Here is a 25,952-nt window from a genome sequence, read left to right on the forward strand (position 1 = left end):
TGTAACCAATTTCAAGGTCTTAAAGGTCATAGCAGGGCTCAGGCAATTAGTTAATTGTCCCGAGTCCCACTGTCAGCACCCATAGTTAGCAGCTGATTCTGCCTGGGGAATTTTCCCTGTAGTATGGCAGTAATAAACGGACCACATGGGATGGCAGAAGGTCAGCCAGGATGGATGCCACTCTTACTGAGCCTATCTCCATTCTGGGATATAGAAGACATTCATATGGCCTAATGGGGCGTATGAACAGTGGATGTCATCTTACACAATCCCTCAAGCGCTATCCAGTTTAAAGGGGTTGTGTCAAGATTTTAACTTATTCCCTATTCACAAAATAAGGGAAAAGTGTCAAAGTGGTCAGGTTCTGAATGCTGGGACCACCATTGATCATGAAAATGTAGATCCTGTGTCCATCGTATGAACTGAGTCACCCCATTCATTTCTAAAGGACTGGTTGACAAAGCTGAGTGCAAGTATTCAGCAATCTCGGGCAGCCCCATGGAAAGGAGTGGAGTGGTATTGCACTTGATCACCCGCCTCTCTATTCATACAGTAGTTCTATTTTTGTAATTGGTGGTGGCCCTAACTATTAGACTTCCACCGATCAGACATGTGTGGATAGAGCATAAGTTAAAGGTGTTTTCCTGGCAATTACTACTGATGAATGTGAGAGTAATTCAATGGTTGTTTTAGCACATTATTCCTCAGGGTTATTACAATTCACTTAGAGACTCATAAAAGCAGTCAGAAACCAGAACAAACTGGCTAAAACTGGGTTGCTGGGTGGAAGCAAGACAATTTGGTTGATGACTATATATGGTCATATATTTGCTTCCTGATAAGATTAATGTATTCATACATCATTTATACATAACTGTTAAAATCATTTTTAGCAAAAATGTTATGCATGTTGTCAATTAGTGATTGATAGCTATAGGGTGCTGTCTGACACTAATTGGTTATTGCTATTCTTCACTTTTTTATATAAGTCATAAAAGAGGAAGCTAGTTTCGGAAAAGCTCTGAGCTGTGACTCAACCATTTCCACGTTGTGCCTAAGTTGATCTCCGGTAAACTGTATAGATAATTAGGCATACTTGGTTGATGAGGTTTCGATTCCCCTTGAGTATCACCTAAATTAAGGGGTTACTCCAACATGACCTATCCTCAGGACAGGTCATCAATAGTTGATTGTCTGGGGTCCGCCAATGAGGACTCCCACTGATCAGCTGCTTGGGTGCCTGACGTCAGTACCACAACACCGTTTACAGAGTGGAAGCAGATTGCTTCAACCCCTTTAATCCCTTCCAATCCACTGTCTGACGTCTAAAGACATTCCGATTGAAGGCTGTACAGCTCCGATGTCGGAAGACGTCCAGCAGGGTACTCTTACTGTATATTACTGGCCTCTCTGTTGTTGGGGGGGCCTCTCCGGCATGTCACATACTGCAGTACTGGCTCTAGCCAGCAGATGGCGCCATTGTATAATGGCAGAAAGAGAAAGCCCCCTAGGAAACCCTGAATCCAAAATTGGATTGCAAAGGGTTAAAGTATCCTGAGCTGGTAATTGCAAGCATAGCTCCCATTGATTTTAATAGCCCGGAAAACCCCTTGAAAATCTCGGCACAGGCCCTTTATTGAAATATTATACAACATTCCGAACTGCCTTACATCTGTACATCTTGTGGACTATCTTCTGATACACTGTTTGCATGATAAATAGTTTTTCTATACATTTGGTCAGTATTTAAGCATCCGAATAGTAACTCAACAGAACTCTTAGCTGTGGTAAGTAACTGCATATAAATTGACATTGGTGTTCTTCGTTTTACCTCTCTACCGGTCGCTTCTCATTCCCAATAGTCTTCCCTAGTGACGGCGGTTATCATTTAAGTAACACAGATAATTTAGAAGCAGATAAAATGTTATTCTTACCAAGAAGCTGCACTTTGCTCTCAGGACCCATCACTAAAACGGAACTGACAGAGTCCAGGTTGTCGTAGTTACTGCAGCCGAGGGGACCGGTTCTCGTCTCGGTTACCTATATAAACGGACATAGCATTACAAGCTGACAATTATAAAATTCAATTATTTTCTGCCGTTAAGGACATCAGTGATTTGCTTTATTATCCAAATCCCTAACTGTTTCACTTGTCTTGTGCCAGTGGCTGACATTGCTTTGACCTAAACACAAATTATGTATGCTTTTCCCAATAGATAAATCAAAGCTGTGGAAAATAAATGACTAATTTCCGATTCATTTTCGGACTGTTGTGCCATGATGCTTTTTAATGGGCTAGCTAGAAATGTTTCCAAATATTAAGAAATGCTAAATTTTTCTCCTTCCTTTCGCACAGTACATTCTGCAATGTTCCATGCCTTGATAGTAATAATTACCCATGACACAAATAACCGCGCCGAGCAATACCAAGCGATACAAAAGGTGAAGCAAGGCGTGCTTTTAAGAGGTCACGATGAAGAAGAAGTATAGGAATTCAATGCGACTTTTCAAAATGTTGATAAAACCTTCACTGTGACAAATGCGGTATGATGATGTTACCTCCCATCAATCACACCGCAATATTTTCAGCCATGGATTTTACTTTTTGACGGCTAACCTACTAAAAAGTCAGAGCGCAAACATGCTGTTATTCTAAATCATAGGGGAGTGCAATAAATGTGCCCATTCCATAAAACTCTCAGGTTACATAATGATGCATAAGTTGGTGCAAGAAACTTGACTTTCACCAGAAGTCTTGGTCTAGTTGACCGGCGTTTTAGAGATTCTCAATGTATTATTATAAAAGCAGCATAGATTTGAACAGTGTGATGCTTAAAGGGGCATTACCACCTTATGATATTATTTCATATAACTCAGATACATATACAGTATAACAGTGTTATTTTACTCCCCAGCAAGCTGGGGACTCATTTTACTGACCCCGGAAGGATGAGTCAACCTTGAGCCAGCTACGTGAACCACACAGGGATTGAACCCGCAACCTTCAGGTTGTGAGCAAGAGCTTAGAACTGCATTTCTGCTGCCTTAACACTTTGCACCACACGAGGCTCTGCACTATGAAAAGGTCCCAGCTAGGGATGAGCAAGCGTACTCGGTTTGGGTGTTTTTGCACTCGTGCACCGCTTTTTCCGAGTAACTGACTACTCAAGCGAAAAGATTCAGGGGGCGCCGGGGGGGGGGGGGGGGCGGGGGGGGGCATGATGGAGCGGGGGGTAGCAGTGGGGAACAGGGGGGAGCTCTCTCTCTCTCTCCCCCCCCCCACTCCCCTCTCCAACCCCCCGATCACCCCCGGCGCCCCCTGAACCTTTTCGTCCCAGTAGTCAGTTACTCTGAAAAAGCGGTGCTCGAGTGCAAAAACACCCGAACCGAGTACGCTCGCTCATCTCTAGTCCCGGCATATACAATACCTCCAAAAAAGGCTGCCACATAACCTACTGTTTGGAAATACAGTATGATACATTCCCCATTGAAATCCCACTGTAAAGATTTCTATGTGCACTGATCTCCGATTGGCCAGCACTGATCAGATGAACATTGCTGACCAATCAGAGAACAGGTATAGTGCATTGGTATGCTAAAACTACTAATGCTCTGCGGAAATTAAGTAGTCTGAAGATTATGTCAGCCATCTTGGTCAGCAGAAAACAAGACCTCAGAGAGGCATCAGCACAGAAAAACAATTGCAAGTGGAGCAACTACCCCATCCAGTCCTGCAGCAAAATGTTGTTATGAAATTGGAGGGTTTCTTTAAAGGGCATTACCATCTTATAATATTAACATATCATTAAGACATGTTTATAATATCATGACAGGATCATGGCACTTAAAGGGGTTCTCCACTTTGCACATTTCCAACTTTTTTTGCTGAGGTTCTCAACAATAACATGACCACAAAGTGTTGCCCTGATGGCACATCCAGTGATTGACTGTAAACTGTGAGCAAACATGGAAGCAAGTGTTTTATTTCCCAGCCGCGCCACCAAAAGGGAACTTCACGCCACTACACAGTGTCAATTCACATCAATGGGTTTCTACTACTAGTTTTACCAGTAGAGGTGAGCGAGTATACTCGCTAAGGGAAATTGCTTGAGCGAGCATTGCCCTTAGCGAGTACCTGCCCGCTCGAGAGAAAAGGTTCGGGTGCCGGAGCAGGGGAGCGGTGAGTTGCGGCAGTCAGCAGGGGGACGCGGGGGGGGGGGGGGGAGAGGGAGAGAGATCTCCCCTCCGTTCCTCCCCGCTCTCCCCCGCAGCTCCCTACAGTAATGTAGCACAGAACTGGTCCTCCAGAAAAAAAGAGAGATGCTCTTTGAAGGCGCTTTCCTTGACCTTTCATACAATCACTAAGTTCACAACATTGTCATCATCCCTCAATCCAATGGATGGTTAATATTAATATTTTACATAGACCATTGGTTTTCATACAAATTATAATGTTGGCACCACTACAGTTATTGCCAGTCTCCAGTGTAGCCATAATACGTCCGTATGTATAGTATAGCAGTGCTATTTGTGTGCATAGTGTCACTTTCCATGTGTACAGTATAGTACTACTAATATATATATATATATATATATATATATATATATAACCCTGGAGGTCCCTTACAACTCTACCATTCTATATATATTACAACCATGATAGTTCTGTGCATGATGGAGTAGCTTTTTTTTGGCCCTGTCCATATGATGTTACCGCCATTTGGCTTGCACATCAGAAGAAGCTGCAACGTACCCCACTGTTTAGGAATACAGTAGGATGCATCACCCATTGTAATTTACTATAAACCTTTCTATGGTATAGTGTAATGTACTGTGTTATTCTGTAATGATTTTTCTACAATAAAGCGACATATAGTAGCCCAACAGAAGCCTGGTGAACTGAGCTGTATGGATCCACCTAGGCCACCCCACTCCAGGAGCTTTCCCTGATGCACAGGCTACATAAGGTGATACAAACAGGCCTTATAGTCAAGCCCATTTAAGTTATGCCCAGTAAAGCAGCGCTGGATAGGATATAGGATAGTGCGAGCGTAATTAAACTCGATCCACTGTCCTTGTAGCACATATAAAAGAAGACGCATGGGCAGCACTCCAATTCAAAGATCCTTTTATTAGCATCCGTCCAACATTTCAGCTCATACTGAGCTTTTCTCTAGCGAAATAAACCATCGCTACAATCTTTGTATGCAGGGGTAGAAGTTTTATCCAAGCCGTGATGCCATAGGTCCCTATGGCACATTAAAAGATCCGGGGATTATAAATGGCACATAGTAATGCCGTTGGGGCTCTACGTTTAGTAAACTACGGGTTTCACATGCAGTTGAGTTGCGGTAAATATATAGTTGCCAGTTAAGTGCTGGATTATGATGACTACTCTAAACCTGCTAGACAGGAGTAATAAGGCGTAAAATAAGTTGCTGCCATTCACCTGTCTTCAATGTATATATATGATAGTACTATGTTGAAGACAACACTCAGTGGAAATGTAATATTACTTAGAAAAATGCGGAAAATGACTTATTGTTATCTCTAAAACTACCAAGACATTCCTGTTTATGCGCTGAAGAAAGAGATGAAAAAATCTATTTTTTTAAGCTTTTGTTCTCCTTCTATTTATACAGTTTACAGAATAAAAAGACTTATACCCATCACTCATATCGCCATGGAAATCAGAGCGAAGATTTTAGAATGATGAAAGCACAAATCCCATCTGTTGCTATGGAACTTTCACAAATGATGCTTTTAGTTTAGGATGAGAGTTAAACAGAGGCGCAGGAACTACATTTAACTAGATTTAATACAGTTATGAAGTTTTCACAAAAATTGAGTCTTTTTCTTTTAGAAATATAAAGTTCTAAGTTATTGAAAGAGCAAAATATTTAAATGGGCAACATTGGTACATACTTTCATAAATGCCACATCCTGCCACATCCAGGCTCAGTAGAGGATCAATTATAATTCAAAGGTTAAATGTGACCTCATTTAACTTGATTTGAAAAATGGTCGTAAATCACTTGGACGATCGCCTCCACTGTTCAGTATGACATTTTTGACAGCTCCATGAAGTTTTGTAATTATCCTCTGCATTGTCTGTATAATGCCCTGTACTGGGGTATCTGACCTGTGCATAGGGTTCCGTATCAGTCACTGCTAAGGGGCAGTAAAACCCAAACTGAGCTTTTAGCTAAGTTCAACCCAAAACAGAGTTCTACGGGCTTGGTTAGCTCAACGCTAGTCCTAAACACTGGTGTATAACACAGTCTAAGGGCTCTTTCCCACGTTTTCACGGCCGGCCAATATGTGCTGTGATCTGATGCATTGGATTTCAATGCATCAGATCACATGGGCGTATTTCTGAGACGTAAAAACGCCTGGCCAAGCCAATTTGGCGCTGGTTGTTTTTACGCCAGGCCCAAAAGATAGTCCTGGAACTATCTTTTGGGCCGGAATATGTCGGCCGCTGCATGGGCTCCCATGGCAGTGGCCGTGGGTGGGGGGAGTTTAGCAGCGTGGCTGCTAAACCCCCTCCCTCTGTTCTTATCCACCCCCTCCATTCCCCCATGCAAGCTCACCTCTCATTCCTCCCTGCTCGTTCTGTGCAGTAGGAGGGGGCGGGATGGGGTGGAACTAAGCACCGGTCCACCCCACCTTCTCACATTGCTGGCTGTGGACAAGGGGTGGGATGTTGGTGGAGCTAATCACTCTCCCTTTTCCCGCCTCTTGTCCATAGCCATCAATGGAAGGAGGTGAGGCAAACCGGCACTGCCCCCTCCCATTGCACAGAACGAGTGGGGAGGAATGAGAGGTGAGCCTGCGATAGGAAAATGGGCAACGGCCTGGTGAGCTTGGCGCATTTGCGCCGGGCTCACCAGGCCATCTGAACGCCCATTCACCAGATTTTGCTCTCCTAACATAGCGTATATCGGCCGGCCGTGGGAATAAAGCCTGAGAGCCATAAAAGCCTTGTATAACATGCTTAGAGTATTATACAAGACATTTATTCCTCTTCAACAGTGTTATACACCAGTTTTAGTAGTTTAGGGGATTAGGGTAAATTTCTGGTTTGGTTCAAACTAATTTGGACAGAACTGACTGTACTGAACTTTTCAAACATTTGCTCATCACTACCACACATCATCGTGCCCCAAGGTATGGAAATGCAGCACAAGATGCAACTATATTTCCTGGAGTACAGATTGAAAAGTGTTATTTAGGCGACTATATGGTGGTGGAATCTGAATGACTTACACCAATATTACTTACACACTGTATTGTTGTATTATTTGGACTAACTGAAGGAGCAATGTCAGAAGAGCTACTGTAAAGGGTACCAACCAAACTAAGCTTGGCCCTACCTCTGTGTAAATTAGCCCTTAGCTATGTTACAGGGTCCAGGAGAGAGAACATTATGATTTCACAGCAAGAGATAAAGTTGTAATGATCTGGATGATACACTTGAGAAGAACCCTAAGACATCTGATAAGACAGCCTTTGGGAGCTGGCTCTTCTAAAATGGACCAAAGGGTGGTGTTTATCATAAGAGGTAACCAGTGTGGGTTTTGTTCTCCCTACATCATGTAGGGATCTGTTAAATCTGTTAAATATGTTTTTGTGCAGAAAGAGGGCAGTTCCATACATGGTACAGTGGATCAGGTTGGTTATGTAGGCTGAGTCCCATTCACTTCAATAGGCCTCTGTCTGCAGTACAAACTTTGGCCACTGCACAATGTATAGAGCTGTCTGCTTCTTTCAGTAAAACAGCGAAAGTGAGACAACACTTTCAAGATTCATAAAAAAGTTTGAAGGTCTTGAGTCTTTTTCGAGCTGCCTTTCAATTTTACAAGTCATAGCCTCATTCCTTAGTAGACACTGGAAATTGTACAGGACTGTCATAGTTGTAAAGGGGGTATGGTTTCTATAACTATTTTATTGCTTATGGGAAGTTTTCACTGTGTAATTGAACTGGGGCTTTAAGAGGTTGCGAGAACAAAGAGCAATTCTCTGAGCAGAAAAGAGACAGGAAGTAAGTCAGTGAATGCAGCTACGCTGTTGAGAGAGGAGCTCCTACATAACACTGCGGTAAGCAGTGACTGCCCTATGGGCTTGGATTCCTCAGAGGGAAGAGACTTTGTATAGAAAAAGTTCCAAAGACTGCTGCCTTCTCAGTTCCTCTCCTCCTCCCGAGTGCAAATGTTGGATCGAGAAAGCAAGGACTTTTAGCCCCAGTAGTGGGAAAGAATTTTGAAAAGCCCGATATACAGGGACTGGATTTTTAATGCAACACTGCTAACATGGAGGCTTAGCAATAGCCAACTGGTACACGATCACGAGTGACCCCGAAAAAGTACTTAAACTGTGTATCCATTTTCCTTTTATGTTTCAATAAAATGTGTTACCCAAAGCATACATGTTGTCTCTCCGTGCTACCAGATCACTGGGAAAACCCAAATCAGATACCAGAGCCCCCTCACATTATGATAAAATATTTCCATTCATTTCTATAGGTAAAACAATAAAGTTGTGTTATATAAACCATATAGTGCATTATTCTTATACAGACATTGTATACATGAGTAGCAATGCAGCTCTTGGCTAAAAGTAGAGCCTCATACATGTTAAGAAAATATACCATAGAGCTCAACTAGATGCCGCCGAAGGCTCAGCCTAATAGGTAAACAACTGTGGCATGCCTGGGGGGCCTTTCCCAGGCATCCGGCTGCCATTGTTACCCAATAGCATCCCCATTGGGGACAGAGGTAGATCCCTCTATCTAATCACCTAGATATCATGGTCGCTTTTGACTGTGGCATCTAGGGAGTTAAACGACAGGGATCAGAGTCTTTCTGATCCTGGCCATTACAAGAGAACTTAGCTGTAAGCCAACACAGGGTACAGGACACGTAATATAAATGTCTGTCTATAGAAGCTATAGACAAGCCAGTCTATGATGTTCATTTCCATCATGGCAACCTAATTGGTTAAACATAGGCGGCACCTCAATGTATACCTCCAGTCCTAACATGTTCTATGCTTCATAGTACATTTGCTGGGGTAAGCTATGCACACCACATAGGCTCCTACCTACCTACCACCTGGTAGCTGCAGCAGGCGATTTGTTGACCCCTATCTACTTGTATTTTCCCCATTTGCTACTCGTTTGGGTCCACCTACAACATGGGGCCACTTTGTCATTTTTTTCAGGGCCAACTTGATTTCCCAATCTCTGCCGGAGAACACCATATCAAAAATATGGTACCATGCAAAACTTCACAACAGCAGTTTGAGTATACTATACAATTGGCACACACTTTTCATACCGTTGGGTCACGAGGCTTTAGAGTATTGATATGCCTTTAATTTAATGGCATGCCTTGACAATTTCATGTTGCAAACCCCTGGCTTAGAGCAACCTGTCTATAACTGGAAAGGAGATGGTTTATTCAATTATACTCTATTGAAAGTGCTGCATTGAAGTAGGACAAGTAATAGCTGTGTATTCATGCATTATCTATGAAATTTCCAACCTTAGGGCTTTACTGCCCCTCCATGCTTTATCAAAGACACAAGACTGCAGGCTGCAGACGTTTTACTTGAATGTGTGCATAATGTAACCAGAAGTAGTAATTTACAAAGAAACAAAAGTCCATTTAAATAAATTCCTTTCATGGTGAGTTTTACCTGTTCTAAACAAAGGGCTCAATCCTTTCCTCTCACTCACATTTAGAAAATAACAAAGACATAAAATTAAATTAAAAAATCGGGCGCAACAACTCTGCCTACCCTACAGAGCCATGGTGGAAACAACAGCATCATGTTTTATAGAGGAGAAGGTGATCTTTCTCATTGGAGTAGTTAAATACACAAAGAAACAAGTGTAGTTAATATTTGTGCACATTAGGGATTGCAGTATTAGCAACATGAATAATTTAATGATAGTAATAAACACAATAAAAATATACCGAGAACCCAATATTAAAACACTCAAATGGCTCTCTATCTAAAACTCGAGAATTTAACCGTGTACTGGCTGACTATAGTTTTTTTTCAGTCCACATCCGTTAACAAAGAAACAGCGGGTTTAACTGGCACTTTAATCAACATTTTTATACACAATATATTTATACCCAGGGCTGTGACTGTAACAAGGGGGCATCCTCTACGCGTAGAGGAAAAAAGGTTTCTACACCGACATAGAAGAGGGTACTTTACTGTAAGAGCAGTGAGACTATGGAGCTTTGGGCCTGAGGATGTGGTGATGGTGAACTCACTAAAAGCGTACAAGATGAGCCTGGATGTCTTTCTTGAGTGTTACCATGTTATAATTACTAATTACTTTGGAAGGGAATTATTCTGATTGCCAGGTTGGAGTCGCAAAAGAATATTCCTGTTAAATAGAAAAAAATTGTCTTCTACCTGATTAGGGTTTTCTTCGCCTTCCTCTGGATCAACATTGAGGGGGAAGTAGACTGAACTGGATGGACGTATGTCTTTTTTCGGCATAACACACTATGTTGCTATTCTTCTGTCTACTAATTAAATTTCTTCCTGCCAAAATCTCTGAAATGCCCCCACATAAATAAAGCAAATGACTGAACCTTGTGCGAGATCTATCACACTTTGGACAGCAACCCACATTTGAACATTATAAAATACCGACCTACGATGTCATGCAATTTTAACCCTGAGTGAAAATCCTATCAAATTTTCAGAATTTTTAGATTGGTGCCACCAGAACACTATTAATTTCATTTTCTATTATAACAAAATTGTATTGAGCTCTCATATGCATGATGATATACTTGGCAAACAGAGAAGTCCTAAATCGTATAAGACCCGATATATCACTGGAGGACAAGATGGCCGGACTCAGACTCATCGAGGACAAGATGACCGGGCTCAGGCTCACAGATTTGGCCATGTAATGCGAGCAGAGTCGCTAGAAAAATCTATAATGCTTGGACAGATCGGTGGCAAAAGTAGACTTGTCCACCAAAGAAGACGATGGCTGATACTGTCAGAGCTGATCCTGGCATGGATAACAACCAACTGAAAGAAGCCGTGCAAAACCGAAACAACAACAACAACATACTTGGCAAATGTTGTACAACTACGTTCGAAAAATAGGGTCTAGTATTAACGTCTGTCTGGGCAGATGAAGTATTGCAGGGTTAATTTGAAATTCTACATATGTGCCATGCGATCATGGAGCAGTCCAGTACTCTCCAGCCTGTGGGTATCAGCTACAGTGACATACTGCACCTACTGTACACCATATACAAGTGCAGAACATCCAGAAGAGGAAGATTGGTGGACAGGACTAGGGCTGCACATGCGTGAGATTTCAAATCAAGACAGAAAGGGACAGAGATTATGGAGGACAACCTGAGCACCTGCTACGATTGAGACCAACAGCTAAGCACTTACAACCTTATTTTCATATTGTATTCTCTGTAATTAGGCCTCACTGGACATCAATATATATTATATGGTTCAAAATGTGTTTCCCACCGCTACCGGGTGCTGCAATTAGTTTGATGGTGACAAAGACTCTGACAGATTCTCTTTAAAGGTTCTTGATCGAACTTGACGGAGACTAATTTAATTGATTGCAAAAGCTCGGTAAACTTAGATTCATTACAAGTAACCAAATTTGTTAAATATTAAAATTGTCTCCAGGTAATAAGATATTGTAATGGAGTAGCCAAATAAATAATTCTTATGCTAATCGTCTCTAGCTTCTTACAAATTCATAAATGTACTGTAGGTCTTGCCATATACTGTCTCCATTCCAGATCCCATAGCCAGAGGCGTAACTTGAAGCTTCTGGGCCCCAATGCAAAACCTGTAACAGGACCCCCAACTATAATGCTTTATTCATAGTACTGGGCTCCCTATATGGAGAAGAGAAGCCTTATGGGCCCCCTAAGGCTCCTGGGCCTGGGTGCAGCCGCATCCCATGCATCTCCCATAGTTACGCCCCTGCCCATAGCATCTTATCAATCCCTCTATCATTTTGAAGACATAGTGTAATTCTGTAACAGGGCTGACACCTACTATGTACCATTTATAATACTGCTGTCGCCTTATGTGCCTGTGCCAGAAGGGCCTTTGGAGCTCCCTAGGCACAAGGACCCGGGTGCAACTGTTACCTCTTCACCCCTTATGAAGAGCTATGGCCATGGAAGGAAATTAACTGAAAAACAACACCTTCGAAGAAGAGCCCCATCATGTTAAATTATTCTTTATACACATAAACTTTATATTTAACCTGGAAATTATATATAGAATGATATGTATAGTATAGGTACTATACATATAGTTAAAATGATAAACTATGCAGGAATGTAAAAATGTAGCATGATGTGGTGTGCCAGCTGATAAAGAACAATGATGAAGACAACAGATGGTAAATTACCAGTATGATAGACTCTACTAAAGACGGTGTATTGAGAGGGCTTTGTGTGTTGAAGCTTTTCTACTAAACCATAAGGATGTGAGTTGTCAGCAAATTCTCATCAGCATAGATAAAGATGTCAAAAGATTGGATCGCAACCAAAGGTTGGAGAAGATGAACTCTATGAAGTGTCCATCACTACTTGAAGAAGAACATGTCCTCTGTAAGAGGTCAACGGAGGTTATAAAGAGGCATTTTGATGAAGCACAGGAACAACGGTTGTTAAAATCAGAAATACTTGGCATAGTGTATTGAATACTGTGTAGATTTTATTGGCATGGCTATTGCAGCGCCATCTGAGACATCCTTTGAGTATCTGGCTTTGCCATGTAACACCTTTTGTATCTGTAATCATCGTTCCGTATGTGATATTGAGTACATTTTTCTTGAAACAAATATGCTGGATGAGGTTTGATTGCAGGAAGTTGAATATAAAATAAAGGTAGCTCTCATCCTTTATGATCATAGGTAAGAACAATAAGAGCAGTCTGGTTTATTGAATATCTCCATAAGAAGCAAGCTCAAAATTGCAAGTCTAGGGAGAAAGCATTGATAGCAATGGGATTTGTTCAAATGTCACCTCTGCTGAATTGTTGATGGGATCGGTGCATAAAATCTTAAAGAAGGGTCAGATGAACAAAGAAAATGTAAGGACAAAAGAAATAAAATATGTTTATAACTGTATAAGAAGACTGGAGGAGCCAGAACTTTACAAAAAAATTACATTTTGGGTTATGTTTATAAGAACGTTTTTGTATATCAAAAGGGGGTGTAGGCTTGACGAAGGGGCCAAACAGTGACAACACCACGGTAGATGCAGAAGAACAAGTGTAATCCTACTTTGTAGTAAAGCCAAGCTTCTAGCCAAAAACCTCAAGTAATATTCTTAATCACTGCATGAAAAGGGTTTTCCAGGACAAGACTTTGATAACTGATCCTGAAGATAAATCATCAATAGTTGATTGTCATGGGTCCGCCACTCAGGATCTATGCCTATCAGTTGATTGAAGTGACAACGGTGCTTGGTTGAGCACAATGGCCACATCAGTCTATACTAGGCATAGCACTGTACATTATATAGCAGCTCTGCCTAGTATATCAATTCAAGCCCATTAACTTGAATGGGACTAAGCTGCTCACAAGCAATGTGACTGATGGACATGATGTAATATGCCTGAGAAGAAGCCATTGCACTCACTTCACAACAGCGGTTTCTTCAAACAGCTGTTCTCAGGGATCCAGATCAGCGGACAACTAATGATCCTGAGGATAGGCCATCAGTAGTTTGGTCCCAGTAAACCCATTTAATTACGCCTGAGCTTAGGGATTCTAGAGCTCATACATGACAACATTTATTGGAGCTACAGTTGGATTCTAGGAGGGGCAAATAGCAAGTGGGCGCCAGAGGGTGCTTAATTGAATAACATTGACACAACTAAACATTATTAATTAAAACAGTTTATTAACTAACACAGTGTAATGCTGCCAAAATGTTACTCATAAATGTTGTTTGAATTACTAGCCACACACCATGGACCTCAACCAAGATTTATTTCTGGTTTGGCCCAGAGGTATAACTTGAAGCTCTTGGGTCTGATGCAAAAATATGTAACAGGATTCTCATTTACCACATATCATTTATAATACGGTTGTGGCATAGGAATCTTTCAGTGCCCTAAGGCATTGTACCTGGGTTCAATTCTTACCTCGGCACCCTCTATAGCTTCAGTACAAGCCTATCCAAACCATTTTTTGTCTCTCTTAAAGACACTGATAAGCATACTTTTGAAAAGTCCGGCTCAACAGGTTCGCAAAACTTTTTCAAAAAGTTCAATTCTGTTCAAATTAGTTAGAAACGGGAGTCCACCAAAACCCCTATAACTAGCCAATAACACTGTCTAAGAGCCATAAAAGCATGTATAACACCCTGAGGGTGGCTTCACACTGGAGAGGGAATCGCACGATTTCCCAGCGTTGCGAGGCTGCGAGAAATCGCTAAATTATGAAGCCAATGGCTTCAAATGGCTCCATGCACATGTGTGACATTTTAACGCTTGCGGTGCAGTGTTGAAACAAAATCGTGGCATGTCTATTCTTTTTGCAATCTCTTACATTCATTTCAATAGGGCCGGCGGCAGCAGCGTCAGCCCCATTGAAATCAATGGGAGATGCTCGCGGTCCTCTGCTGTGATAGCAGTGGCAGGGGACTCCCAGTAGCAAGGAATGAATGAGTGCTGCCTCTGATTGGTTACAGCGCTCAGCCAATCAGAGGCAGTGCTTTCAGGGGGTGGGGATTTTTAAAGAGAAGGAGAATAAGAGTGCACCAGAGATGATAGCGCTTCCCAAGTGATATATTTGTATTTCTTTTTTCAACAGTCTTGGATTATTTTTCGGGGAAGGGAGGATGTCTTATATTTCAAGCCCCCGCCCTGAAAATCCTCACCATTGAAATGAATGGGAGAAGATCACTATCCCTGCGGAAACACCTCACATCCAGGGCTTCAGAAGGATTGTGAGAGCGATATCGGGGCATCAATCACATTCTGCTATCGCTCTCACCACTGTGCAGGAGCCCTGAGAGTGTTATACAAGGCTGTTATGGCTCTTGGATAGTGTTTTACACCAGTGTTCAGGACTAGTGTTGCGCAAATTAAACCAGTAGAAAACAGTTTCAGGTAGAACTTTGTTAAAAGTTAGATGCAGGTTCATGCTGAATCAAACTTTTAGCAAAGTTCTGACCAAAACAAGGTTCTATTGGTTCAGTTTGCTCAACCCTACTTAGGGACAAGGTGCTACCCATGCCACCAACACCCCCTTTTCTTTTTCTGCTTCCTTTCTTTTAAGAATTTGGAAAGGAACCCTACCTAATCAATGATACAAGAGCCTTCAAAAACATTGATAAGCAGTAATAAGAGCCATAGAATAGAGAAAAGTTCTGTTTTAGCTTCCTACCCAAATTAGATAATCTTTGAATTTGGCACCTTGAAAACCGATTGTGGGCATTAAAATAACATTTTGCTCAGATTATTTATAAAATTACAACCAATGTTGCATTTATATTAATGTAAAATGTAAAGAAAGTGAAGTATGGTATTAGGAGGCAGCGCAAATGAAAAGTACGCATGGTGCCATTGTATATCAGTTGTGACTTTCTATCGCATGTAGGAAAATATATGCAGTGCTCTGGTTCCTATGGGCATCTTCTCCACCTTATGTCTGCACTAAGTCTATATTAAAAAGGCCCAATGTCTCCAGAGCTTGGGATGTCCTTGCGTTGTTATGCAATTTTTCTTCTGTTCACCTTCTGCTTGACATTGCATAACTCAGGCTGTACACTTGAAATCATTATGTTCAGAATTGTTATGCACGCCCGATTCCCAGAGCCAAACTACACCAAGACTGATGCTATGGGGCCAAATGGTCAAATGATGTAAATCCGAGCACTTACTACCACGCAGATGGCATGGACTATCAAAATACACAGATTAACCTTTTTTTTGCTAGTTATATGATTAAGCAGTGATTATAAAAAATAGCAGTAGACGGTGGTAGGATGGCGCAGTAAAGGAGGGCGAAGAAACGCCACATAATCTATCTGAACGGATGATTGCATTGGTATCTGCTTAATCAAATTCAAAGTGAAATGCAGATGAAAATCTCTTAGTCATGCTGTCCGTTCTCACATCGTAGGCCTCATTTTAGCACAATTTCCATCCTGCATACTAATTAAATATCTCCCCACCCCCTTCTCACCTCTCGCAAGCTTTCTTTAACCCTATATTAATCATTTGTACACGTTAATGAGAGACAAACACATAGTAGAATTTCACTGGCATGTGCATGAATTGGATTATCGAAGGATATGTGAACAGTTACAGTAAGTATCTTCTGACATGGGAAGATGTTATCGGTGGGGTCCCTGAGCCAACACTATCATGATGGCTAGAAGAAAAGGTCTAAAGTCATCATGCCACTTTAACTTGGCTTAATTTATTTGTTATACTCAATTCTATGGAAGTGTAATATGACAACAGGACGTCTCTGAGAGGAGCCAAAGAAGCAATGTCCTTGCTAGAACACTACAACCCTTGCATACTAGGGATCAGCGTTGAGGCACAGCTACAGGAGGTGCAGACATTGCAGTTGTCCCTGTATCTGGGGGGTCCAAATACCACTCTGCCAAATAGGAAGACACTAGTATGTAAGGTGGTGGCATTGGGCACTCTGGCTGCAAGCTCTGTCATTGATATGGCCAAGGAAAGAGGACTGAAAGGCGGTCGAGGCATTGGGAAAGAGGCTCCGTCTCCTACATGATGCAGAGAGTAATGCGGCTAGAATGCCATTGGGTTAGATCAGTGTTCCCTAACTCCAGTCCTCAGGGACCGCCAACAGGTCATGTTTTCTGGATTTCCTCAGTGTTACACAGGTGATGTAATTATTGTCGGTGCCTCAGACATTGCCACAGGTGTTCTCACCATAGGATATCCTGAAAACATGACCTGTTGGTGGTCCCTGAGCACTAGAGTTAGGGACCCCTGGGTTAGGGGATATAGAAGCCATTAGCGACAGGGAAGGTGGCTAAACCCTGCCCCTAAAGGAAAAAGAAGACATGGGATAAAAGCGCTGGGCGGTGCCATTTTGAGAGAGTGTGTGATGTAATAAAAAAACTATAGTGGTAGAGGCCGCTAGTGAAGAAAAGTGGCATAAAGCACATCATTAGCATTGGAAAAGATGCAGCACAGCAGGCCAGTAAGGCCCAGAATGGTATGGAGAGAAAGACCAGATGTAGTTAGGAACCCTGTCAAAATCTTGCATTGGGGTCCAGAAGCTTCAAGTTATATCTGTGGAGGGTCTCTACTCACAAAATCTTGCTGATAGCATTGTCAGATATGAGCTTTAAACAAATATAAACATAAACGTTCTACATGAACAGTTGGGGACTTCTGAGTATCATGTTACATCCAGAGACACAGTTTAGCCATTGGTATAGAGTCCAAGCAACTGGGAAATGGAGAGGGGAGCTGAAACATTTTTGCAATCTAATGTGTGTTCTAGTCCTCTGCAATCAGCAACGCACAGCTAGTGCTCCAAGAAGAGGCTCTGCCCCGTATTCTTACAGCAGTAGGGACAAGGCTAGTGTGTCACTGATGATAGGGATGAATAGGGACTGGCCCCCACCCCCATTCCAGAATAAGCATGAATGTTCTGCAGGGGTATAAAAGGAGGAATCCTGCATTACAGCTTAGAACTGTGTACAGTGAGAGACATGCAGGACAGGAGCTGTGTTCTGTGGGAGCAGTTCAAAGGCCATAATCAGGACAGAGACTGCAGTGCATTTTGGTCTTGTGTTGTATACATTTTTGGTGCATTATTGACTTACAATACACAGGACAGTTGCAGTCGGATATCTAAGACTATTTGTTGGAGTAATGGTGGTTTCACACCAGGGGTTCCATTCTCCTGCTCTGTTCAGAAAGGAGAATCCTAGTGGCAAAACAGCTTCTTCTCAGGACGGAACCAATCAACGTCGGACGGACCCCATTGGCTATAATTATTCAGCTGCCTGTCTTTGGGATGGAAGAAAAAGCGTTGCATGCGGCACTTTTTCTTCTAGTATTCTGAGCTGGATCTGCAATGAAACCTCCGACCAGAGGTTCCAATGCAGATGTGAAGCCGGCCTAATTTGATGAGTATTAGGAACCTATCATCTTTGCACTTTTTGATCCTGCCTTGACGTAGTTTTATTTTACTGGGTGAGTAAAAAAAGTTCTTTGCACCAGAAGAATTGACAGTATTTTGCTAGATTCTGCCATCTCTTTGCTTAGAATGTGCTTGCCAGGTCTTTCACTGATCTGCATTTTCTCTTGAATGGCATGGATCCTGTCAACCTACTGGGTGTAGAAGGCTAATCTAGCTTTTCTTGCTTTGCAAATAGCTTCTTTAGAAAAGTACATCAGTGCCCTGCATATGAGGAGTTAAAAATGTAATATTTCTATAGTCTACAGCACAAATGAAAAAATATCCCAGTTCTGTCTGAGAGCCTCGCTCATGCTGCATACTACAGCTCTGAGACTGTTTCGGCTCAGCCCTTCTAAATGAGCACAATGATTTTACAATAGGACCAACATAGCCTGCTGTAAATAGCGGTACATTGTGTCTCTGATAATGCAGTATGAACATTACTAATAAATAACGCTGAATCACCGTACACCCACTCGACGCGCAACGCTATTATTGTGTGTCAGTTTGCACAACAATCTGTATTATGCCAACTCTCTAATGGGCTCCGCGAACGGTGCGCTTCATTATGTATTATTTTCGAAGTGTCACTCCACCGTCTTATTAGAATACAGAATATTTTGTCTGCGCATACTGTAGATCAATCATAATAACAATAAATGACATACAGGTAAGCGGCATGCTGATTAATTGTCTGCTGCTTAATGCTTTGTTTTCAAGATCTGCATAAAGAAATACACATCGATATGGAGCTATATGTGCCGTCATCCCGGGAGTAAAAGAAAAAAAGATCATCTGGGTGACATCATCTGCCCAAGAAAACGTCTCTGTTATGGTTAAAAATGTCTGATGGCGTACATGTTGCACTTATACCTTTTTAGATTGAAGCTGGCCTGTGGTTATGAACACTTACAACAGCTCTTTGCTGTCATAGATTTTCAACCTGTTTTTGTACCTTTACTTCTCGGTTTATGCTTATGTGACACGCTGACTGACAAGTCTTAGGAAGGCTTGGCCGTATAACAACTAAAGCAAATATCTCAAGACAATTTTTACAGGGAATGCAAAGGTTAGGTTCTTTTCACACGACGTTAATGGCTCCTGTTAGCAGGTACATAATGGAAATCTCACGACATTGTTCCATCTTCTCATTTGCATAAATCTCCCAGAGGAACATGCATGGCCTTATAAGTCTCCTCACGCCTATTAAATGCTCTCCCTAATTAGAAACATAAGCCCTCCTGATCCACATCATAGGCCTCTCACTCAGTCAGCCAGCAACCTACTGTACACTGATGAGGGGCAATACCCCTCAAAATAGTCTGTCCTTACATGGTTATCCTTTCCTTCTAGAGAAGACTCTGGCTTTGGCTTTTATTCCCCGTCATTGTTACAAGGCTTGTTAAAAGGTCAGACATTGACTTGCTGGAATGCTGCCTTCTAATAGTTGGTGCTGTAGAGGTATTGTTCCATCTTCCAGTTTGCATATATATGTTAAAGGGGTTGTCCCGCGGCAGCAAGTGGGTCTATACACTTCTGTATGGCCATATTAATGCACTTTGTAATGTACATTGTGCATTAATTATGAGCCATACAGAAGTTATAAAAAGTTTTATACTTACCTGCTCCGTTGCTAGCGTCCTCGTCTCCATGGAGCCGACTAATTTTCGCCCTCCGATGGCCAAATTAGCCGCGCTTGCGCAGTCCTGGTCTTCTGCTTTTCTGAATGGGGCTCCGTGTAGCTCCGTGTAGCTCCGCCCCGTCACGTGCCGATTCCAGCCAATCAGGAGGCTGGAATCGGCAATGGACCGCACAGAAGAGCTGCGGTCCACGGAGGAAGAGGATTCCGGCGGCCATCTTCACTGGTAAGTATAGAAGTCACCGGAGCGCGGGGATTAAGGTAAGCGCTCCGGTAAGCTTTCTTTAGGTCCCTGCATCGGGGTTGTCTCGCGCCGAACGGGGGGGGGGGTTGAAAAAAAAAAAAACCTGTTTCGGCGCAGGACAACCCCTTTAAATAGATGCATGGGGCAGATACCATTCAGTTGTATCTGTCACACATAAGCAGCCATAATAAAAGAAAATATGTGGACCAAGCAGAGTTGCTATTAGAAATGGATCAAGAGGGGTGTTGTCACTCCTTAAGGAGAGCATGTAAAAAGTGTGTGGAGACTCCTAGGGGGTGAGTGGGTCGGGGGATGGAATAGTCTCTCCCCAACGAAAGCACCCAGAAGGGGTGTGAAAAGACACTTGAAAGGTGAGTGAGGAGACTTATAAGGCCATGCATGCTCCTCCTGGGTAATTTATGCAAATAAGGAAGATGGAACAATACCTCTGCAGCGCCACCTACTGGATGGCAGCCTTCCTTCAAATCAATGTACAACTTTTTAACAAGCCTGTGAAACAAAGATTGGTAATAGTATATATAGTGTGTTATCCTATTCTATGCAGTAAACAAAAAAAAACTGTATCCCAACCGAAAACATAAGAACACTCTTTTGGTCTCCATTAGTAAAATAGTAACCTGTGGGCATGTTTAATGTAGAAATTGAGAACTTTGCCAGCACATGACATATGAACAGAAGAAAAACAGTGTAAAAAGAGCCTTCTAAGGGTGGCTTCACACGAGCGTGTTTTTGTGCGTACATAGGTGCGCACCCATGTACGTGCAAAAACTCGCTTGAATGCACATCCGTGCATTGTTTTCAAAGGAGCCGCGGCTGCTGCCAGCGGCTCCATTGAAAACAATCTTCTGCCGGCATCCCTGCATTCTTTTTCAGGGAAGGGCTTTACATATAGGCGCTTCCCTGAAAAACAAAAATTTTAGTGTAAAAAAAAAATATATACAGTATATTATACTTACCTGTCCGCCGCTGCCATGACCCCTGCAGGGATGAAGAACACATCTGCCGCATGTGTTAAATATAAGCCCTTCTCTGAAAATCAAGTAAAAGTGGTTTAAAAAACAAAAAAAATAGATACTTACCTTGCTTCAGCTGCAGGAGCTCAGCCATGTCTTCTCGTGTTGTCCCCTGCTCTGTGGTGCTGATCTATCAGCTGAAGGGGATTTAAAATCCAAGCCGGCTGAAAGAGCTGAATGTCATTGGCTGAGGTGCTCAGCCAATCACAGGCAGCTCTCGCCGAATGAATGATGTGACAGATGTAGCAGCAGGGAATTCTTTTAACTAGCGGTGATGAAGGAAACATCTGCCGCATGCGGCAGATGTGTTCTTCACCCCCACGGGGGTCACGGCAGCGGTGGACAGGTAAGTATATATATATATTTTTTTTTTACACTAAAATTTTTGTTTTTCAGGGAAGGGCTTATATGTAAAGCCCTTCCCTGAAAAAGCCGTCACAGATATAGAATTTAAAATTTCACTTTTATTACAAATGATTTAAAAAAATGGGGTCAGGGCCTACTAACAAAAACCAAACATAAAACAATTAGTAACAGGACAGACAAATCCACAACAGTGGAGTACTGGGAAAGATAGGGGAGGGAGAGATATGTCAATGACTCCCAAACAATTCCCGTTTAGTCTTTCCCAGGGAAAAACCAAGAGTCACTTATATTCAACGGATGGAACCGTAGCCTCTAACCATATAAATATATATTGTTTAAGGCTGTGGTATGGTTTGTATATGCTCCAGAAGAAGGCTGACATAAGTCATATGAATCAAAACAGCCTGCTTAATTCCTTGGGACTCTTAGATGTTTTTAGATCGGTGTGTTTGGTGTAGTATTTACACTTTATTGTACGGTGCGTTATTAGTACTCTTTATGGATGGAACCGTAGCCTCTAACCATATAGATATATGTCGTTTTAAGGCTGTGATATGGTTCGTATGCGCTCCAGAAGGAGACTATCATATGTCATATGAATCAAAGCAGCCTATTTAATTTCTTCGGACTCTTAGGTGTTTATTAGATCGGTGTGCTTGGTGTAGTATTTACACTTTATTGTATGGTGCGTTATTGGCACTTTGTACGGTGCGTTATTGGCACTCTTTACACAGTTCTTGTTCTAATGACTCTTCAGATCCATGTACTAGGAGCCTTATAATTCATATAGCTCATACTCAGTACTTCTAATATTCATAACACTTCTGCTCTTGATAAGATTTTTGCTCGACGCGTTTCTGTATCGGAATGACCGATAGTTCATCAGGAGCTAGGCAAGAATAAGCCCTTAGATAAGCAAAGAAGAGTTTTATCTGAAATGATACACCAGATCGATGGCTAAAATGTGCCTGTCACTATAATCAAAAGAATACTCCCAGTTGCCTCATTGGGATATCATGCCTGAAACCCCACAATGGTTTGGGTCCCAGGAATGCTCTAATCATTCAGGATCCAGAGATCAATATAACTGGATCTTAATTGACTCGCAGTTAGACGCTGAGATAAGCCTAGAAGGCATAACTCTGGAATAGAATGTAGAAGCAGTGCACCGTGTGCGTCATGTGAAAATAATATACACGATGCACACAGATGCTGCCAGAGTTATGCCTCTCTAAAGTAGTACCCAGATTTTTGAGTAGTTAGCTATGAACTGTTAACTGTCCGCTACGGACTAGTAGCTTCAAAATAGACGGCTGTCAGGTTAAATACCCGTTAGCCCCATGCAATAGTATAGTGTAGGGGACAATACCCCAATTCAGCCTATATGCTACCAGTAACTGCCACAATGGCAAAAAACAATTTTAAGCTAACTAAATGGCTTGTATTAGTAGGACAGAGTCAGCTGTAATAGTCTCCAAAACGAGAAAGAAAGATCGAGCAAGGCAAAGAGGGATAAGGAGTAAACTCCAGCAGCGCCTGTGGCTCTGGTGGTGAGCTGCAGGTATCTCCTTCCCTGAAAAAGAATGCAGAGGTGCCAGCGGACCATTGTTTTTAATGCAGCCGTGGCTCATTGAAAACAATGCGTGCATTCCCCATGGTGCACGCATGTCCTATCTTTGCAGGCACACGTCTGTAAAGCATGGACATGTGAACTCACCATAGGGAATACATTGGGGCTAATAGACGCGCGTTTTTGTGCGTGCGTACGCACGCACAAAAACATGTTCATGTGAAGCCACCCTAAGTATAGTAGTTGCACCGCTTTTAAGGCAATTCCCTCCAGGGACCCTCTTTATTATACAAGCCAAATTAGAGCAAATTTATGATGACTGGCAAATTGCCGAATGGAAGCCATTCTAAATAACTAATCTTTTCTTCTTTGTATACCTATTATTGTTTCTTGTGGAAAAGTGGCAGATAATGAATAGTTAATTTTTCCTGAAGCCCAAGTCCCAAACAAAAAGGTTTAGTTGGGAAAAGTGGTAGTGGCCAGTATGAATAAACTGATCAGCTATATGGAATGTTGCATTGATACAGTATACACAATTATATACTATATGTCCCCTTTAATAAGGAGTTTTTCAAATGCAATTTACAAAATAGGAGGCTTGAGTCAAAAAATGGTAAATTAGATTTAACAGTGATAAATGTAAGGTTATGCAAATGAGAATAGAAAATACATCACCATTACACACTAAATGGAAAACTGCTGGGTAACACCGACAAGGAAAAGGACTTGGGGATTTTAGTTGAATGTAAACTTAACTGGAGCAACCAGTGTCAGGCAGCTGCTGCCAAGGCAAAAAGGATCATGAGGTGCATCAGAAGAGGTCTAGGGGCACATGATGAGAACATTGCTCTTCCTCTTTACAAGCCACTGGTCAGACGACACAAGGAATATTGTGGACAGTTTGGGGCATCAGCGCACAAGAAAGACATAGTAAAGCTTAAGCAGATTCAAATGAACAACTAAATTAATAAAAGGAATGGGTGGACTACGATACCCAGAGAGGTTATCAAAATTAGATATAGTTTAGAAAACCATTGGTTCCCTATGTAGTGTTCACATCTCCATCTTTTACAGGCGCAAAATACTCACACCTGCAAAAGATAGGATATCCATGCAGCGGCAAGGCCCGTGCTGCGCGTAAAATATCCGCGCGGGGAGTCCCCTCATCACTGAACACTGTGACAGCACCATCATAGTGTTAAGTGACCAGGGGACTTCCAGCGGGGATGAAGGAATCCCCTGCCACAGCTGTCACAGCTGTGGCAGAGTAGTGCGAGATTCTCCCATTGCTTTCAGTGGGACCAGTGCTGCAGCCACCCCATTGAAAGCAATGGGATGCAAGCAACCACTGCAGTGATTTTCAGAGAAAGGCTTAAAATATAGGCCCTTCCCTGAAAATCCCTAGCTGGTGTAAAAAATAAAAAATATATATACATCACCTTCTGCCACTGTCAGGGCTCCGGCGTGTCTTCTCTCTTCCATGCCAGCACTGCTCTAAAACACTTTCTGATGGCCGGGGATTTAAAAATCCCTGCCTCCATAAAGTGCTGGTCTGATTGACTGAGCACTCAGCCAATCACAAGCATCACTCAGCTATTCATTGCATGACAGCTGAGCGCTGCCTGTAAATGGTCACAGCGTCCAGCCAATCAGAGGCAGCGCTCAGCCATTCATTGAATTTATCGTCTGACTGAGCCCTAATACAGTAGATATGTGTTTATATTATCTATGTCTAGAGAAAAGAAGGTTTCTAGATAATCATAGGAGATTGTTATGAATTCTGTTCTCAATGTATGTTACATGTCCTAACCTGTATGAATTGTCAAAAATATGTCACAGTTCTGCCATAGGTGAAATTTTGACCATATTAGGAAATATTCAAATCCTGCATGAGATGGGTTGACTTCAGTTTAACCAAGATGCCTGTACCAATGTGACTGTTGTCTAGAATGGGTTATTCATTTGCACCTAAATAACTTCTTCGCTTTACTTCCATGAACACGACTATGGAGTTGCCTGTGCAAACAGCGACCATGGACTGGTTAAGAATTTGTAAGTAATGTACACAAAAACGAGACTCTAGTGCTGACTCAGCATCTCCAGTCACACCATGCCTGAGCAAAACGAAGGAAGTATAAAAATTCTAAATCTCCTTGGTATAATTCATTTTCTGCATAAATCCAGTTATATTTTTGTTCCCGGGAAATACATCAGCTTCACATGTCCTGAGTGCGAGGAGTGAAGGGCACAGGGAAACCTGCAACTCAATATCAACTCCAGTTATTAATATTTCTCTAATCTGTTTGACATCTATGGACAGGAAAACTTGAAAATGATGGTCATAATCTCTCAGTATTAGCTTCCGACATATGAAATAAAACAAGAAATATGTCTCCAGAATTGGGTTATCCTGCATGTAATCAGTCCACCTCTATCACATGATCTGGCAATGGAGATGAGAGGGTTTTGGCTTGAACTCTTTGCAGTCCCACATCCGGTGGAATACCATTGTCAGAATCCAGACAATTGCAATCCAACTTTGAAGAACTGTCTAAATACTTAAGTGTCTCTTCTGGTGTCCGGATCTTAGCCAATCTAATTAGTGACAAGTCAGGTAGTCCTATTTTATTCCCTTTTATTTATATCTGTTTTTGTATGTATGTCTTTTCTATATCATCCTTTTGTAACTATTTGTAAGCATTGCACCTTTTGTATTAAAGCTTAAAACTTTAATTAGTTCAGTCCTTACTACACAATGGAACCAAAAGTCTCAGATACTGTTAATCTCTTGACAGTTAAAACAAAGCGAGTGTCTACGTGCATTGGGATTTTACCAGAATGTAAGAATCTGATTTGCCTTATATTGTCAGTGGCATCAGTTTGTA

At 42.0% G+C, this 25,952-nt stretch overlaps 1 protein-coding gene across 1 annotated transcript in view; it reads right to left on the reverse strand.

The window, feature by feature from the left end:
• BRINP2 (BMP/retinoic acid inducible neural specific 2) overlaps nt 1-25,952 on the reverse strand; it is a 300,129-nt gene that overhangs the window by 45,216 nt on the left and 228,961 nt on the right. Inside the window, exon 5 of the mRNA XM_066597484.1 lies at nt 1,935-2,040. Coding sequence (XP_066453581.1) covers nt 1,935-2,040 — 106 coding nt within the window. The remainder of the gene's footprint in view (nt 1-1,934; nt 2,041-25,952) is intronic.

The sequence above is a fragment of the Eleutherodactylus coqui genome, chromosome 3, assembly GCF_035609145.1.
Source record: "Eleutherodactylus coqui strain aEleCoq1 chromosome 3, aEleCoq1.hap1, whole genome shotgun sequence".
Taxonomy (NCBI): Eukaryota; Metazoa; Chordata; class Amphibia; order Anura; family Eleutherodactylidae; genus Eleutherodactylus; species Eleutherodactylus coqui.